Here is a 17815-nt window from a genome sequence, read left to right as displayed (position 1 = left end):
GGGAAAACGGACAGGAAAAAACAATGCAACAGTGGTTTGACTGGCAGAAATTTCAGCTGAATTTTATTACAATGTTTTAACTCTCTCTGTTAGAAAGTTTAGTTTTTTAGGCAGAGTCCGCTCCATTAGAGTCCCTGAGCTGAAGTGGAGCATCCAGTACTAGAGTTTGTCAGGTATGATGCTATCTGCTCAATACAGGCTGAGAAGAAAGAGAAGTTTTCCATGTATGCTCCAAGGGTACTTCTGTTCTCAAATACATGGGGCCGAGAGGCCCCAAGGATTTTATTACATTAAAAAATTAAAGAAATACACTTTCTGTAACCCTTCAGAGAAGTTCTGTCTCACCTTTGAGCCAGGAATACCTGGAAAGTTTCATCCATGTGCCAGGCACCAGGCAGCCGGGCAGTCACAACTGTGTTACCCTCCGGCTTATCAGGTTCCACCCTGAGGTTGTACGGCCATAACATGGGGTCAAGTCTTGTAATGTCACCACAATCTTAAAATAGAGTTACTTTTATCTATATATGAAGGTATATTGTCTAAGCTCCCGGTATTACAACACGTATCATGTCGCCTATGTTAGCTTTGGTGTTACATTGTGGGAACTTTATCTCAGCGAACAAGAATTCATTCCCCTATTTTGCTGACCAATTGCTGTAAAACTATCACCTTACTTAATTTTGTAATAAACCAATGTTTTGCCTTGTGTCAGCTATCAGGCTCACAGATTCTTTTTGTTAAAATATTGCCTAAAATAGTTCATTGATTCAAATGTGTTTGTTTATTTACAGAATTACTCAACTTTATAAACACCAGTGAAATATAATTGGGATTAGGGTGAGTCATTACTGAAGGCTGCTTCAAATTTTCTTGGAAGAAACCTATAAGTGATGCTTTTAGAGGTACAGCGGACACTTTCTAATTCGCACTGATACAGAGGTTGGTATGGCACGTGTGCATATTTTAAATATATGCTGATCCCATATGTACTGGTGACAGGGTTGATTTGTTCCTCCAGAAGAAACAGCTCATGGATAACCCTAAACCATTATGTCCATACCTGTTCTTGATGCATGTAATGAATAATTACAAAATGTTTCCGGGAGCACAGTTCTGGCACTCAGTGACATCACTACCTCCTGAGTCACTTAGGATCACACTTGTGCTATGCTAATACCGCACTGAAGCACTGTGGACATCAGTTGTGACTTACCCACCTGTTCTGGTAAATAATCTATAGCAGTGGCTAATTGCACTTCTTTGCAGGTAAGAAGTTTACCAGACTACAGTCTGTACAAAACAAGCAATAAAAAAAAAAAAGAAAGTAGAAATACAGAGATTTCAGATGGAAGCTACCTAAGATATATTTCCTGGTTTTAATTGCCAAATTCATCATGTTAAAAGAGTTTTAAATCTTCTTCCAAATACCAGTGCTGGACACGTAACATACACATGAACATTTGGACTTGCAATCAAATCTTGCTTATTTTGGCAATCATTAATTTTCTTATAGTCCTTTATTGATAGATGAAGAAATGACATTATTTTAATATCTTTGGAATCATACAGTTGTTTTTAATTCTATATAGATTCAATTGCTGTTCTTTGTGATTATGTTTCCTTCCAAAGACATAACCTTTTGCTCTGGCAATTGCCACTAGGAAAAACGCACTGCAGAGCGCTCCATAGTTCCATATTGTATGTCTCTGCTGCTAGAGAAACCAGCAACTTCCCTGCCACAGGACTCCTCTAATTCTGACTTTCTTCTCCTCCTGTTAGGAAACACCTCTCAGAAAAGAATCTCCTGAACTTATATATTAAGCTCTGGAAGCTTACTTATTTTTGCTGTGTGGCAATTCTTTATATAGTATATGACACCCTGGCTTCAAACTGAGCTGTCTTTTAAAGATTTTTATTCTGGTTTGCACAAGTGTTATATAGCCAATAAAAAGAAAACCTTATTAGCTGGCTCTTACTTGTGTATTGATAAAAAAAAATAATTCACAATTATTTTATAGGCAAACTATATTATACAACTTGTAGGAAAAAGCTTATTCTCTATACTATTAGCAATTGACTGTTACCCGAAGACTCAAAAACTCAGCAGTAAAGCAAAACTGGGGAATTAAAAAAACCCCACACCTTACAAACTTTCCCATTTGCAAACATTTAGCTGAATTTATCAAAACTTTTAACTTTAAATACATAATGTCAGAGGTTTATGTTGACCAGACAGTAACAAAGGGAGTTAATCAAATATGAATCTTCTCCAACTGTCTTGTCAAACCAGGTAATGATGTCCTGCCAGCCAAACTCAGAGGGAACATGTGAAACAAATACAAAAGTAAACAGGCCTTAAGCTGCCCAAGGGAAAGTCAGCAAGATGGCAATTTCAATCATTTGGAATAATACTAAAGCAGCCTTAGGCTTTTCTCAGAATGGAAACATGTCACTGTTACTGCAATATTTCAACAAATCAGACTGCAAAGAAAGGAACACTTATGTAATCGCAGCCGTGGAACGGTGCTTTACTCAACAGTGAGGTGGAAAATAATTAAGAGGAAATTCCCTTTTTGCGAGTAATTGTAAATGTACCTAAATAACAAAGACAAACAATGTTTCCTTAGAAATTGCGAGGAGTGGAAAAAAGTCAAATTTAGGCACAGATTCCTTTAGTTTTGATACAGGAGGCTTTGGAATAAGAAAAATAAAGTTCTATCAAATAAAACTATGAACATAATGTTCCTACAAAATGTATCAAATGTTGATAAAAGTTACATTCAGAGCTACAAACAAAGCAAAGAGCGCTTCAAGAACAATTCTGCTGAGAAGTTTCGTTAAGATGTACGGGTTGTCATATCATTTAAATGAGAAATCAAAAAATATTTCAAATATTTGGGGAACTTACCTAATCAGTAAACTTTCAGTATGTGTCTAGTCATGTAGCCATCTTTTAGTCAATCATCAGAAAATCAAAGGCAAATTGGCATGACTCAACCCAAACTTTAATACCGCATGATTGTGTCGTGTAAGCTTGTTTTGTGCGAGGGCTGCTGTGGTTTTAGCAGAGAGATTAACGACCGGACCTAAGCTGGCCTCCAAACCTTGCCCTGCTGATGCCTCAAGCCCTTTGAAGTCTGACCATCATACCTGGCAAAACAACAGTGGGAACTAGGCTGGTGTCAGATCTAATCAAGTTTCCTGCCTCAGCATAGCTAACTATGGGGTACACTAATTGGCCCAATTGCGGATTATACCTTTTGCTACAGATTCAAGACAATAATTTAGTCAAATGATGGTTTTTATCTCCTTCTAATTAAGATTCCAAAGTGGGAAGAAATAGGATTAGACAGGCTAACTTCAAAATTGTGTCCTTTAAAGTGGTATGCACGTAAGATAGATCTCTGATAATATTGCATATAATAATGTATTGCTAGTAACGAACGAGTGAAGATTTGGGAAAGCTTGATCTAGCTACTGCGCCTTTTACCACAAACATGTAAGTTTTCCTGGAAAGGGTCTACCTCACAATTTACAAACGGAAAATGAAAACTCATAAATATTCATTACAAACCATTTTCATCCTGAATTTAAAAAAATCCCTTTAGAATACATTTCAGTCAATCTTATTTTGATGAAGAAGATACAAGAAAAACTGCAACAGTTAAATGATTCTGCAGACTATAAAGAGGTGGAGTCCCTCCCACAAAACTGCAATCTAATAAAAAGGATTTGACATTTAATGTTTTTTTACTGATGAGGGCCAAACGATAAAGAGTTATTTAACTGGTGAGCAATCCAGAGATGAGAAAACCCATGTCCCATGTCTGTATTTTAAACTGTAAAAAAAGAATGGTCTAGTGGTGAAAACCCTTTTTGGAGAAATTTTGCCATAAATCATAGGTTGTGTATTTCTAACTTTTCTAATGTAATTTGATTTTAAAATGGCATTTCAAATAGACGTCAATATTTCTACCCTAAATTGTGTATATAACTAAGCAGAAGCTTTCCAAAAACTATAACACACTCAAAATATATTTTCATTTCACATGTAAGCTACATACTAAAGAAGTCATAAACTCAGTTGTACTTTGTATAAAGCACACTGTTGCTTGGAACGCCTGCACGCTGTTATGCTGCTTTATGTTTTTACCACCAGAACCAAACCTGACTGCTGACTCATCACATTCTAACTGCAGAAACCCATTTTAGAAGACTGTATTCACATGCCGCCTTAATTCAATTTTCCCTTGCTCCCATTTTCTTATTGACCTCATTGCTCTAGTCAGCCTAGCTGTAGTCTGCCTCCCCTAATAGTATGAGGAAGAAAAACGTATGTATTATAGATTAGTGAAATGTGTACGGGAAGATCATGGTAGGACAGTGATCTAACCTGTTCAAGAAGGGCTAGTTTGTGTCAGTTCAGCTTATAGAAAGCATATCTCTAACAAAACCTGAAGTTATTCAAAAGGGGCTGCAGCTGAGCAATGAAGGGAGAAATTATACAAGTGGGTCATCTATGCATGTCTAGGGCAACAGGTTGTTTCAAGAGTTCCACTACACCCGTTTCCAATGCTTCTGCCCCATGGCTAATTCAATTCTTTTTACAGAGCCTCCTGCTAAGGTTTGCTTTTTTTTTTTTTCTTCCAAATTGCATTACAAATTAGAATCCCAAACATGGCTGACCGAAAAAATTATATTCTGAGTCAGGATTCATAGTGAGGAAAAACCCCCTAATATTCTAATTCATAGCTATAATAAATAAGAATTTACTATGCTGTGAAATGAGGGTGCACGCTTCTCTGCACTTCTGAAAAGAGTCAGACCATTTGTATTTTAAAACCAAACACGGACAATTAAGGTTTTTGTTTCTAACGTACTGCTCCCAAGCGGTTGTTAAAATGGTTTAATACCTCACAATGCCTGGTTTCGCTAACCACATTCTCTGGAAAGTGAGAAACATTAAAAAGGCATGGCTTTGGGAAAAAAGGCCTCCTGCACGTATTTGTCTTTAAGTGGCTTCTGAAGAGGATACTTCTAGTTGAGAAACTTCTAGCACTCATGCAGAGATGACCTGCATGAAGAACTGGCTGCCTGATTAACTATTAACTACTCTCAATAGGATTAGATAATTAAAGACATTGATGACCATTAATTAGGAGGAGGGCACCTTAATTTGTCACTCGATAGGGCCCTTTCAATGATTTATAGGTTAGGGCTACTTGCAATTGTGAAGGGGAGGAGGCAGTGAAGAGAGAGAACCCTTAAGTTACCTTATCAAGTGGCCAGCTAAAAAGGGCAGAGGGTCAAATAAGGGCCAAAGTGGTCACTTAAGGGTGAAGTCCCAAACACCAAAGCAGTGCCAAGCCACATTGACCATCATTTGGTGATGGAGTAAAAAATATGCTAATTTATTGGTGGCAATTCTCTCTTTTTATGGTTTCAAGCAGTTAAGACAAGTGGTCTGCTTAAGAGCTTTTCATTTGAAAAGAGATTAAACAAAATGGTTTGTCAGGGATGCTTGGCTGTTTTATGTCTTTGTTAAAAAAAATTTGCCCAGACTGTACCGATGACTATCGCATCACCCCGAAAGCCATCTCCCATCTCCAAGCATTACTTGGTTAATAAATACATCAGCTCTAATTGCTTAATAGTGCTATGTTCATTTGCTCTTTAGCAAGATTAAAATGAAATACATCTTTTGTATTACTGCCTTCTATCAGGACTGTCTGCATAAAGGTCACAGAAAAAAGTTTAAACTTAGTAGGAAATTTACTTAAGGACATTAGTGTAAATGATACTGTGTTTAAAATGACATAAAAGAGCGAAAGGTGATTTCAGTAATGCAAAGAAAATGGTTTCTGAATACTGATAAGGACACTTATCCCTCATACCACACACAATTTTAGGCAGCATTATACATTAAAATCCCTCTTCTGGGGTAATAACATGTAGCTACTTTCCCACCCACTAACACAAGTAAGAGCAAGTCATTAACATTTAATTAAATATGCTCCTGACACCCTTAGAAACATGTCACGCTTTGTTATTGAAGGTTGTGGCCTACTTTCTATGTACATTTTAAACCAAAATAAACTATTTATAACAGACTGATTTAGTGCAGCAAATGAGACATTTTTAATTAGAAGGCATACAACAATATTTTATAAAACCGTTCTGAACAGCAAAACCAGAATGAAATGAATTTACAATATCTGATGCATATTTTATGCATTTCACAAAACAAAACATAAGAGATGCGATTAGCTCCACCTTTTGGGTTCTAAATAGTGAAACAAAACTGTTTCTCTTACCTCAATGGTGAACAGCTTCCTTTTTAATCTAAAAGCAAGGTCCTTCGTGTCTGACACATCACAGATCAAGCTATTAAGCCGAGGAATCTGATGTACATGAACCAAACCTTGTGGAAAGAAAGAGTAAAGGAGGGAAAAAAAAAATTAAGAAAATGCTGTCATCCGGATGCATAAATTAGAGTCTCACAGCAGAATTCTGTATATTTACACACACTCATCCTCCCCTTTTTAAACTGGAGCTTACTACCAGGAGCAATGAAGCAAACGGTGCGATTATACTCAAGTAATCAAGCAGAATAAGATAAACAGAAATCCTTGTGCGAGGAAAACTAATTGCACTTTGGTACAGAAGTACAGATGTAAAGAGGGATCTTAATACTTGTCAAAACTACAGCCGGTTTGTGTGTGATTTTCTCTTGTATTTACAGTAAGCAAATATGGCTATCACCTTGCATGCTGCCCACGGCACCACTGAGTGATCTTTATTTTATTAAATGCACCAGTAAGCAGCCAGCAAAACAAGGCTTATGGGTTACTGATAACCACGGAAGCTCTAATGAGAAGTACTTCGGTCTGCGCCCTGAAAATGACTTTTAAAAAGTTTCCGGACAATACCGATTTAGAGCATGCTTTTCGATAAATTTTAACCCCTATGCCATCCTAGGAGAAATGGGTTTTCTTCATGCAGGAGGCTGATAGAGCCGTTCAGATGGTTTTAACAGCACTAGGTGCACTGCAAGCTCTGCATTCTGTCAGCTGCAGCTCAAGCTGATTTTTTCTGACAAGGACGCTGGATGGTTTTTGTGCAGCCTAATATAGTTTCTGAACAACCTAAGGGTGATTTTCTACATCTGAAAACCAGGAAAATTCTACAGGGCTTCTCAATTACGGGCCTATATTTGCTATTCATAAAGCCAGCATCTAAATGGAAATACTGAACTAGAAAAGACATCTTTCTTGAAAACGGCAGCCGTGAGAAAACCCCAAACACTAAACCCCCTTATTTAAAATAAGGCAAGTATTTCTTTCAGGGTGTTATTTATTTTTTAAAAGGAAGAATAAAGGAAGAAAGTTCCTAAAATTGAAATACTTTAAAAAGCTAATTTTTATGGGTACTAATTACAAGAATTCTCAATAATACTAGAAAAATATTTTTACACTTTGAAACCTTCTATCCCTGCCTCCAGTCCGGTGACATATAAAAATTATTTGTTTAGCTTTTGAGTTCAAAATTTAATTATTATATATAGAAACAGCAGGTTTAACAAAGGGTTGCTTATATACAGTATTCAAAAATTTTATTTAAGGATCATCTGTATCATTCTTTTGTTATTTTATTGACTTTTCAATCATTTAAATTTGCAGGCAGCTTAATAAAATTATTAATGCAGGATTCATTAAATAATGCAATAATTTAATCAAACTTTTCCTGAGGAATGTCAAAATCTTCTACCATTTGCAGTAAATAAATCATCTTAAAATGTATTCTTAAGCAAAAAGAACCCACAAAGTTAAAACCGTTAAAAAATATCTATTTTTAGAATGTTAAATTAAGGTTGCTTAAACCTCAAAAGCTATGTTTATTGACATAAAATTTTTATTAAGTAGTACCAAAAATTACTTAGCATACATTTTTACAGGAAACCAGGAAATAACTGCTAAAACACACATTGTCTTAAAGGATCTCTTCAGTACTGGGAAATGGAGTATCAAATTGACAGAATTATGTTAGCATAAACAAATGCCACATCACGATTATACAGTTGGAAAAATAATTAGGCAAATTATTCCGGCTTTTGTTCGCGGTTTCTTTTCCATTCACCTTTTTTCAAATAATGAAACGTGCACTATTTTCATAGTCAAAAAGATTTTTCTCTGATTTATTAATTACAGCCTGCATACACACAGTGGTGTCTCAACAGCATCTTTGCTTCTTTTTCTATATATTCTGCTGTGGAAAACACTGCCACATTCCCACATGTTTACAGCAGGTTTCGGATAAGCAGTTTACTTTCAACTAAAGGTTTCCATGGAACTACAGTAGTATCACAATAATAATAGCTGTAATTTATGCACACTCGGAGCACCGCTCCGGATTAGCTGAAACTGTCTGTTATTCACTGCTTTGGCTATGCATAACTTCTAATCCAATCTTTAAAAATTTAAATAGTTCTGCTGCAACACCTAACAAAATCTTTGGGAAACAAAATGCAAGATTAAACACCACTACACATTTTGAAGATAAATCACTTGAAAGGCTACATGACTTTTAACCAAAATTAGTTTCATATTTTACATGCCACACATATCCACATTCATTTCTTTAAATGCCTAAGTGCCGTAACTTAAAGCTGAAAAAGAGAATGTTATTTTTAGATAAAGTTTATATAGCACATCATTTAGCAGTTTATTCACCTTAATATAATATATGTTTTTCCGTGTTCTCTATTTAAAACTTGGCAGATCAAAAGTATTGATTTCATGACAAGTTCAGCTCGCTGGTCAGATGATTGCCAAGCCTCCTCTGCATGTGAATTCCCCAAAGCCTGCCTGTTGAGATGTACATCTGATTGAGCCATGCCTCAGTAATACGGCTTGACAACATGCAAGGAGTTGCCATGTTTCCTTTGCAGCCTTAATGCACTTTACTGAAAATTTTCCTAACTCAAGACTGGTTAGCAAGGAGAAACATTTAAGAGGTATATTCTAAAATGAAATCAAACGCTACCTTATAGCAGATACCCAATTGGAGGGTAAGCCGCTAAGTGCCCTAGAAACACTCAGGGCAGACTTTTTGCATTGCTAAAGATGGAACTTACCATGGTAATCCTTGTATAATGGATTGGTTTCTCTCTCAGAGCCAATAAATGATTCAAGACCAACTACCGTATCTGACAAGTTTGTTACACGTTCCATAATTGCTTTATTCTGTAAGACATGGAAACAAAATACACATCCTCCGTGATGAAAAAGGTAATTAATGTTCATAGAGTAAGCCCTGGTCTTCTCAATGACAAAAGGGAAAAAATAGGTCATCAATACTTAGAAATTACATTAGAGGGCTTTTTTTCTTTAAAAAAAAAAAAAAAGACAACTTGAAATTTCTGTCTAAAGAAAACATACATTTAATAAGCAGAAACCATAAACAGGCTAACTCAGCGCTAAATCCGTATTTTCCTAATCTTCATAGCATAAGCATTTGCTCCCATCAGAGATATTTACAAGCTATGTGGCAGTCAAGCACCTCTCATTGACTTCTACTAGGAGTCAGATGCCCAGCTTTTGTTTGTGTTCTGAAAACCTTGGGTTGTAATACACTTAGGCATATCACCTCTAGTATTTTGAACAAGCACAACCCACACAATTATTCATTTTGGTCATCAAACAACATGGGAAACCAAAGCATCTTCTCCAGTATTTTTCTTTCTAAAAGTTCCTCTCTAGACAACATACGAATCTAAAGCTTCAAGTTGCATTACCATTTCTCAATATATTTGTGATTTATAAGTGATGCCTTATGTCCTGTGCAACAATGTGCTGTCATGTGTCTTAAAGAAGCTGTTTTCCTCATAGTTTTCTTTGCTTAATTTTATAGCACAGAAAGCAACATTCAAAGGTCACAACAGAGATCTTCAGAGGTAACTAAGAATAAAATGTTCTTAAATGCTTTGATGTTGTCAGTATTTAATGAGCACAAAACCAGAGACAAATCTGTGCTAAGGAGCAAAATATTTCTTTAAGATACGTAGTTATCTTAACGCTGCCTGGACAGCTGGTATACTCTTGTTCTTGATGGCTGTAGGTGCTATACCCATCATACCTTCAGGGCTATCAAGACCAATCACCTCAGAATATCCATTCCAAATATCAAGAATTGGTTCCGTAGCTCCAAGTTATAGTTTTGTAATTTCTGTTAATTCGAAATCATTTTGCACATTCTGCATTTCTCTCATAAACTATACGACTGATGCTTATTATGAAAGCTCAATTTAAGTACTGGTAAACTATTTGATAACAATTTATAAAGCAATTAGGAGCAGAGAGAAGGGAAAAATCCCTAGATATGTTGGAAAAGTCTATGCATTGTACTGACACACAGGTTTATTAAAATGGTGATCAATACACCAATTGCTTTCATGAACCCACATTTCACTAACAGCATATTTCCTAGCCACGGAGAAGCCTATGAAGCAGACGTGAAAGGTGAACATTTCCTACTCCCACCAAAGAATAAGCTGAATTCTGTTTCTTGACAACTACATAAAATAACCTGTGGCCTGTCCTGCACAGGCCAATCTGCTCAGGTTACAAGGCCTAAATCCGCCGATCCCATGGTACCTTTACACCCCCTCCCTTCCCCACCTTATGGGCCAGATGGCATTAAATCCTGGGGGCTGGTCTCCTTTCAAAGCCGCTACTTGTGCACACGCCAAAATGATCTATCCCTATGGAACCGGGGAACTTCAATCTTACCTACAAAGTCTAATGATGGATAATGATAAAATAGTGTTATACTACAGAATTTCCTTTCTGAGGAATAACATAAGTGATCTGAGGTAAAAAACCACTGCCTACACATCAATCCCTAAGCTTTGTTATTATATCCACCCCTGAAATATTAAAAGCTGACTTGCAAATTATTTCCTCTTTTAGGAAGAGAGAGATAGTAATCTGTATTTTAATGGAAACTTTTGATCACATTATTCTACAGGGGCAATCACATTAGCATGGTATAAATATAAATCTGAAGTAGGCGGTGACCTCTGTAAATCCACAGACCAGAAATTACCACTTTTTGCCAGTTCTTCAGCAGGCTGCTGGATGTTATTTGTATAAGCAAGAAACACAAAATTGTTACATAAATAAATAAACACTGATGATTTCTGGAAGCTAACCTACACTCTTGGTACAGAAAAAATATTCCATCATTTGAAAAAATGTTTGCTGTCCATTAACGTTTTTGCTTGCTGGTTTTGATAACAATGGGCTACAAAAACTGGGGATAGAAAGATGCTCAACCATCAGCAAGGTATCCTCATCATTAACAGTCCTGCAAATCCTAAGACTAACATCTTTCCCGCTTGGTCTTAATTCTGGAAAGATTAAAGTGAGGGACAGCAATTCAATATTTGCCTAATGATACATACTTCAATATGTTGGTTTCAGCTCTTCTTCTGAACAGGTTTGCTTTCTTAAACTGGAGTCTGTTTGTCCACGCTGATTTTGTATTTGTTTTTAAAGCGTGTCAAAATATTCTCCTGGCTTAATGCAGTGTATCTTGGGAAATATTTTGCACAGTGAATCGCCACACCAAACAGACATTTGCTTATGTGGCATTGTTGCCATAGATCTGTATCTATCATGTATTTTCTAGTTTGCAGTGTTCAGCACATTAATGTCCAATCAAAGCTGACGTCAGCACACAGATAGTTGTGATGTATGGCATACTGACATAAACACACAAATCATGTTGCCCCATCTGGGCTTGAAAATTTAACAGAGCTCCAGATCTTCCTCCAGCCCCATACAAATCTACCTCCTGCTTCTGGCATAAACTTGGCAGCTCTGGAGGTGAGCCAGGACATGGTTAGGAGGGAAGCCAGGAATGGGGAGATTCAGGGAAAGAGTTTGTTGGCAGCTAGAAGAGGTATTGTTTTAAATTACACTAAAACATAAAAAAACCCCAACTCAGTCCTGGAAAGTTTTCAGTCTTGCTAGATGTACTGCAGTTTTTCTAAATTAGTTAGTTCAGCCAAAATGTAATTATTCTAACAACATGGTAGCAACCCTGTTGTGCAGGCTGGGCTGGGCATCCATTCTATATCTTACTTTGTGTTCACTGTTTTAAACAGACATTTTCTTTTAAGTGCAAACTTGCAATATTTGGGCTCAACCAAAGTGTACTTTCAAAACGGTGTCTCAAGAAAATCCGTGTAGCTGGTTGGATACGTAAATGGGAACTATACATATGTGTTTAACCAGCTTTTGGGAAGGGCAATTATGGAAAAAGATTGCTTTGTCCTACTAATTTATTTGCAGAATCTACATAGTTTTGAGTAATTATTTGTGTGTGTTTAAAAATACTTATTTGCAAATAAAGCATTACAAAATGTATCATCTTCTGTGTCTGAGTATAAAGCATGGTATTCTGCCAACACAAATATATGTATAGTCTGTATGTTCAAATTTACACACTGAAATTAATACTGTGCGTTTCTACTGGATTGAGTTCTTAATGTACAATTTTATCATTACTACTATTAATCAAATCAATCTTGGTTCATCTGGATTCCGTATTAGGAAAAACATCTGTCTTTTCTACTCTCCTGTAATTTCTAGTTCTCTGATTTTCTGTCAAAATTTTTCTAACACCCAGAGATATGTCCTCCCATTTTTATTTTGTCACTTTCTAAAGAAATTAAAAACCTCACAAAATTTACGTAATAAAAATATTTAAATTCTCAGTCCTTGCGCTGCATTAAGTAAAGTCAATGAATGGAACATTTTCTTAGAATGGCTTCAACTTTTCTACATAGTACATATAAACAATCTCAAAATTTAAAAGGCAAAAAAGAGACTCCTGTTAAAGATCTACGATGAGATCCAACTAGCACCTGTATAAATACATTAAGCTCTTGAATCACATCGGGTTTGTATATTTGCACTTGGATTCTGATCAATACATTAACATAATTTTAATACCGATTTATACATTGAATTGAAAAGAAGGTATTTTAAGACTATGTCTCTTTTCCAAGAGACATTAGGCCTGTATTTTGGTAGGGGGCTATATTTGACCTCTGTACCTTTACATTCTGGTAATCTAATCCCATCACTGATTTTATTTTAAAATATTTAATTAAGAGTTAATACACTGAATCCTAAAATGACTTTCATTACCTCAAAACCTACTACAGACAACTGCTAGCACTGGGACAAAATCCAGTTTAAAGAGTGAGTTGCATACAGTCTGTATGCCAGCACAGAATTTAAAGATGAATTCAGATATTGTCCCCAAGTCTAGGTAAAACTGCAATTGCAGGCAACAATTTGTGTTGTTACCAACAGGTGAGTCCAGTAACCTTGACATTTCATTTCAAAGAAGGTCTCAATAATAATGAGCAAGCAAGTTCATGTAAAGTCATATGAACCTTATGAACTTAAAGCAAATTTTGGTGCATGAATTTTAAAAAAAAAGCTCAAAAAGTGGTTGTGCTTTTTTTTGTTTCTGTTACATTCTGTCATAAAGCTGAAGTAAGCTTAGCACTATAACGTAGGCAGCCACACTGGACTATAATGAAACACTGGCTGGATATTCAATAGATTAAATAATTCTTGATATTTTCTGAGATTATCACAAAATTATGTTGTAATGACTTCACAATATCCAAATATTTACCACTAATCATTACTACTTAATCTCCAAAGAATTTTAAATTGAAAAGATAAATTATTAAGATTAAGAAACCTGGCTTAAATATTTATCATCAATTGTTAATAATCACTGCTCAGAAAATCACAGAATTATGGCTACATTTTATTTTGGTAAAAGAAGTTAGGTACTAGTTTTAGTACTAGTACTAGTTGTACTAGTTTTACAGAGAGATACAGTTTGTGCACTTTTTCATTATTCACAAATCCCCAAAATAAAAGATTAATAACCGCTCTCCCAAAAAGTGTTGTATGAGTAATTAACAAAGACTGTAAAGTATAAAATTCTGTACTTATTCTGACTCCAAGTTGATTAACACTGTTGTCAGTGCTTGCACACACCAAATCTACTAACTGAACTTTGGATTTTGGCTCTAAAATGAATGTACACTCAGAGCACTGGCATATAAGATAAGCAACAGGACATTAACAAATTTTGGCATGCAGAAATCTGTATCAGTATCACAAGAAAATCAAATACAAGTCTGATGTCTTTGCTGGAAGATAGATATCCTAGAAATACACTTCAAGGATTTTCTACAAACTACAATGCCTTCAGTGATGAGAAATCCACATTTAGGGGTTCTGACTGATTAGGCATCTTCTTTTATCTTTGAAGAACCTTACTGACTATAATAGAACTTAAATATAAATATCCGTTCATATGGCTGAAATAACAGAAGGACTGATTTTGGTTGATTTGTTTATATGTACTCTGTATTACGTTAGCTAATTTCAAGCAATGAGTAGTATCATCAAATAATTTTATACAAGGTACAGAAGCAAAGAAAGGACATGTAGCGAAGACATGAGCAGGTAATTAGATGCAACACACTCGTAAAAATGGGGAGTAACAAAGCATCTGTTGGCCAATATGTTACATGATGTATTAATTCCAGATTTTGGTTGTTCTCTTAAAGTTGCTTTTAATAATGTCTGTCCTGATAGTCTATATAAACTCAAGAGTCTTTCAACTGTGAAACTAGTTAGAACTAGTATTTTTGTTTCTTAAAAATTCAGAACATTTGAGCCATGGTTTCCTTATCTTACACCTAACACACTGCAATGTTATTATCAAATGTATCAGATGAAGGTGGATGACACAGTATCCAATTAAAAATTCTGGATAAATTTTCAGGAAAAATAATCATCTGGGAAATAAAAACTAAATATCACACACTAAAAAACCCATATCTTTGGATCTTCAGTGAAGATGGATGACCTGGACTTGTCCATTACTTAAACTATACAAGAATCTAATGCCAGCCAACCTCGGCACCCTATAAAATAAAACATATGTCTGTTTTGCTATTGGAGGGAAGACCTAAAGGCCAACAGTGAAATGAGTGATGACTCAATACAGATAAAACAAGCAAGTCAAGAACAGTTGCTGCTGAGGCCTACAAAAATGAAGGTGAGAACAAAGACTACGTAGTTTAAATCAAACTTTCCATCTGTTGATCTCCAAGCACTTTACAAAAGACAAGCAAGTGCTGCATTCCTCATTTAGAAGTCATGTAACAAGCACAAAGATGTCATGTGAGTTGTCCGAAGTTACAAGCCAGTCAACAGTGAGCTGGGAACCAAACTCAGCCTTTTGCTGAAGCCCTGTCTACCTCCCTCTATTCAGGGCTTGCTTTAGAAGGCTACACCTATGGTTTTGGGGTACCAGAAAAATATTTGTTGGTATTATGAAGATGATGTGGGAGTCAAAGCCCAGAAAGCTGGGTGCTGAAAATCCCGTTATTATCTGGCTGAAAGAGGTGACAGATGTACAGGGTATTAAAGGGTGACACTTTTTGAGCTGAATCCCTGTTCAGTGCTTTTCTCTTCTGAGGATTTCCTTAGGATTCAGTAAGCTGAAAGCACAGGCTGCATGTGACTATGAAGGGTTCTGGGGTGCAGGGCTCTTGCATGAGTCCTGCTGCAGTGGGTAGATGAAATACGCCTGATCGAGCCCTTCTCCAGTGAAGGGTGAGGAGCTGGGAAGAAATTAGTACAAGACCTGGGCTGAGATGAGCCCAGCACCTAGCCTGAGCACTATCTGGTCCTTATTAATGACATTGTCTTATTGTTAAAAAAGCATATATATGGAAAACTGTATGTTATTATTGGTCTTTCATTATCGCAAAAATGAAATGACCATTTGAACAGATTTGTTTACAAAATTAAACACCTAAAATATTCAATGTTACAAGTTGGTCATAGGGTAGTATAAGATACAGATGCAAAAGTAGACTGAAAGAATAAGAGTCATATTAAAAAAAGAGCCATAACAAAACTGCTGAAATTAATGTATTTGAGACCAACTGGCTTAACTAAAATCCTATGACTCCACTGGGAATTATTCATTATAAGATAAAGGTTCAGGAGTTCCTTTTGTAGCCATCTTGCCTGAAAAAAAATGTCATTGTGGTTTGCTTACCAATTCAGAAAGGCTAACTATTGCTGCAACTTTAATTCTTTAAGCAGTGAATTGCATTTTACTCACAGGTGACCAAAAAGATCCTCCACTATTACTTTGATTAATAGTACACAAATATCAAAAGGAACATCTAACTGATGTAGGTAATCAAGTGGCAAGACTCTGAAATATAAAATCATCAAAAAACCTAATCCCTTATTCAGTATAAAATTATAGGCTGTCATCAGGAGCAGGCTGGCAAAGCTAGGTCCAGATGGGAAACTGGCTGGGCAATAAGAAGAGGTAGAGTGGAAATGATGGGTAGGCTGGAAACGATGGGGACCTAAGGAAAGACATGACTGCTCCCTCTGCTGGCAAGGTTCTCACCTGCTTTAATTTTTAACTAATGAGTAGGCATTTCTTTAATTATTTAGGATCTAGCCAATAAATAATGCAGAATGTTCCTTCCTCAGTCTGTTGCTGTGTGTTTGCACATTTTTGAACTTATGGTGCCCTATTTCACTAGAATAATTTGCCATAGAATTAAGGCTCAGATGGATATCTAATGGTAGAGTTACTGGCTTTATATTTTAATTGTTCATAAAATGAAAGGCAAGATTAAGCTATTTAACCTTCAAAATAGCCTATTTTACAACGTATACACATTTCGTATTTAATTTACATATTTCACTATATTATTATAAATTGCTTATCATATCGTACTACAACAAGAACCCTTTTGTGCAGTAGTGCGATATGATAAAATGAAACATTCTGCAACACAAACACACTAAATTACACATCGTACCAAAAAAGTGCCGATCTTCCATGAGTAAAATTCATGACCAGAGAATTCAGCGATAATGTTTGCATTAAAACTTAATTAAAAGATGAAGATAAGTCATTCATTACTTGATTTGTGATATAAATTAATAGCTGCAGTAAGAACATTTAGAAAAAATCTGTTCTAGGATTTTGGCCTACAACCAGAAGCTCCCAGAACAGGAGGGATCAGCTTTTTTTGCCCACTGTTCTCATCTGAATCCTGGCTGAAAAGCTACTCCAGCTCCCAGCTTTCCAGAAGGCTCCATCCCAGGAATCCTCGCCTGCCATTTGGTTTGCTGATTTTAATCTCACAGGACTTTCTTACAGTGGCTCCACTATGCTGAACTGGCACTTGCTCCTAGAAGTGAGTTATTATTAAACTTGTAGGTCAATTGTGGCACTAACAACTCTTTGGAAGCTTTCAGCCACAGTGTACAATTTGCTGGTCTAATTAAATATTAATTCTAAGTGTTACATTCTGTGGCTAAGAGCTTTTATTTTCCATCATCAGTCTGGAAGAGAAAGAGGTTACAAGGCTAATTTAATCTTTTTTTTTTCCCCCTAGCATTAAAGCTTAACTACACAGGCACAAAAACATCATTAAAGATGCAGTATTCCTTTTTATTATGATTATATTGTAATTAATAGAGCAGGTCTAAACAAAAAGATGTAAAATTAGATTCTGAAATTTCAAGGGTTTTTAACAACAGCAAAAGTTCATATAAAAATGTTTCTAAGCAAACACAGAAATTCAATATTCAGTTATTTGAAAATCATTTAAGATGAGAAATACATAGGCAATAATAAAAATATAAAATAGTTTTACACAAAATTATTCTTT

At 35.8% G+C, this 17815-nt stretch overlaps 1 protein-coding gene across 2 annotated transcripts in view; it reads right to left on the bottom strand.

Annotated features, from left to right (window-relative positions):
* Positions 1-17815, bottom strand: part of ELP4 (elongator acetyltransferase complex subunit 4) — a 169242-nt gene that overhangs the window by 94940 nt on the left and 56487 nt on the right. For both annotated transcript variants that reach the window (XM_054828921.1, XM_054828923.1), the window contains exons 8-9: positions 9134-9242; positions 6315-6421 (exon numbers count right to left, since the gene is read on the bottom strand). In XM_054828921.1, coding sequence (XP_054684896.1) covers positions 6315-6421; positions 9134-9242 — 216 coding nt within the window. The remainder of the gene's footprint in view (positions 1-6314; positions 6422-9133; positions 9243-17815) is intronic.

The sequence above is a fragment of the Grus americana genome, chromosome 5 (genome assembly GCF_028858705.1).
Source record: "Grus americana isolate bGruAme1 chromosome 5, bGruAme1.mat, whole genome shotgun sequence".
In the NCBI taxonomy this organism is placed as follows: Eukaryota; Metazoa; Chordata; class Aves; order Gruiformes; family Gruidae; genus Grus; species Grus americana.
Note: the sequence above shows the minus strand (reverse complement) of the source record. Positions and strands in the feature narration are given on the sequence as shown.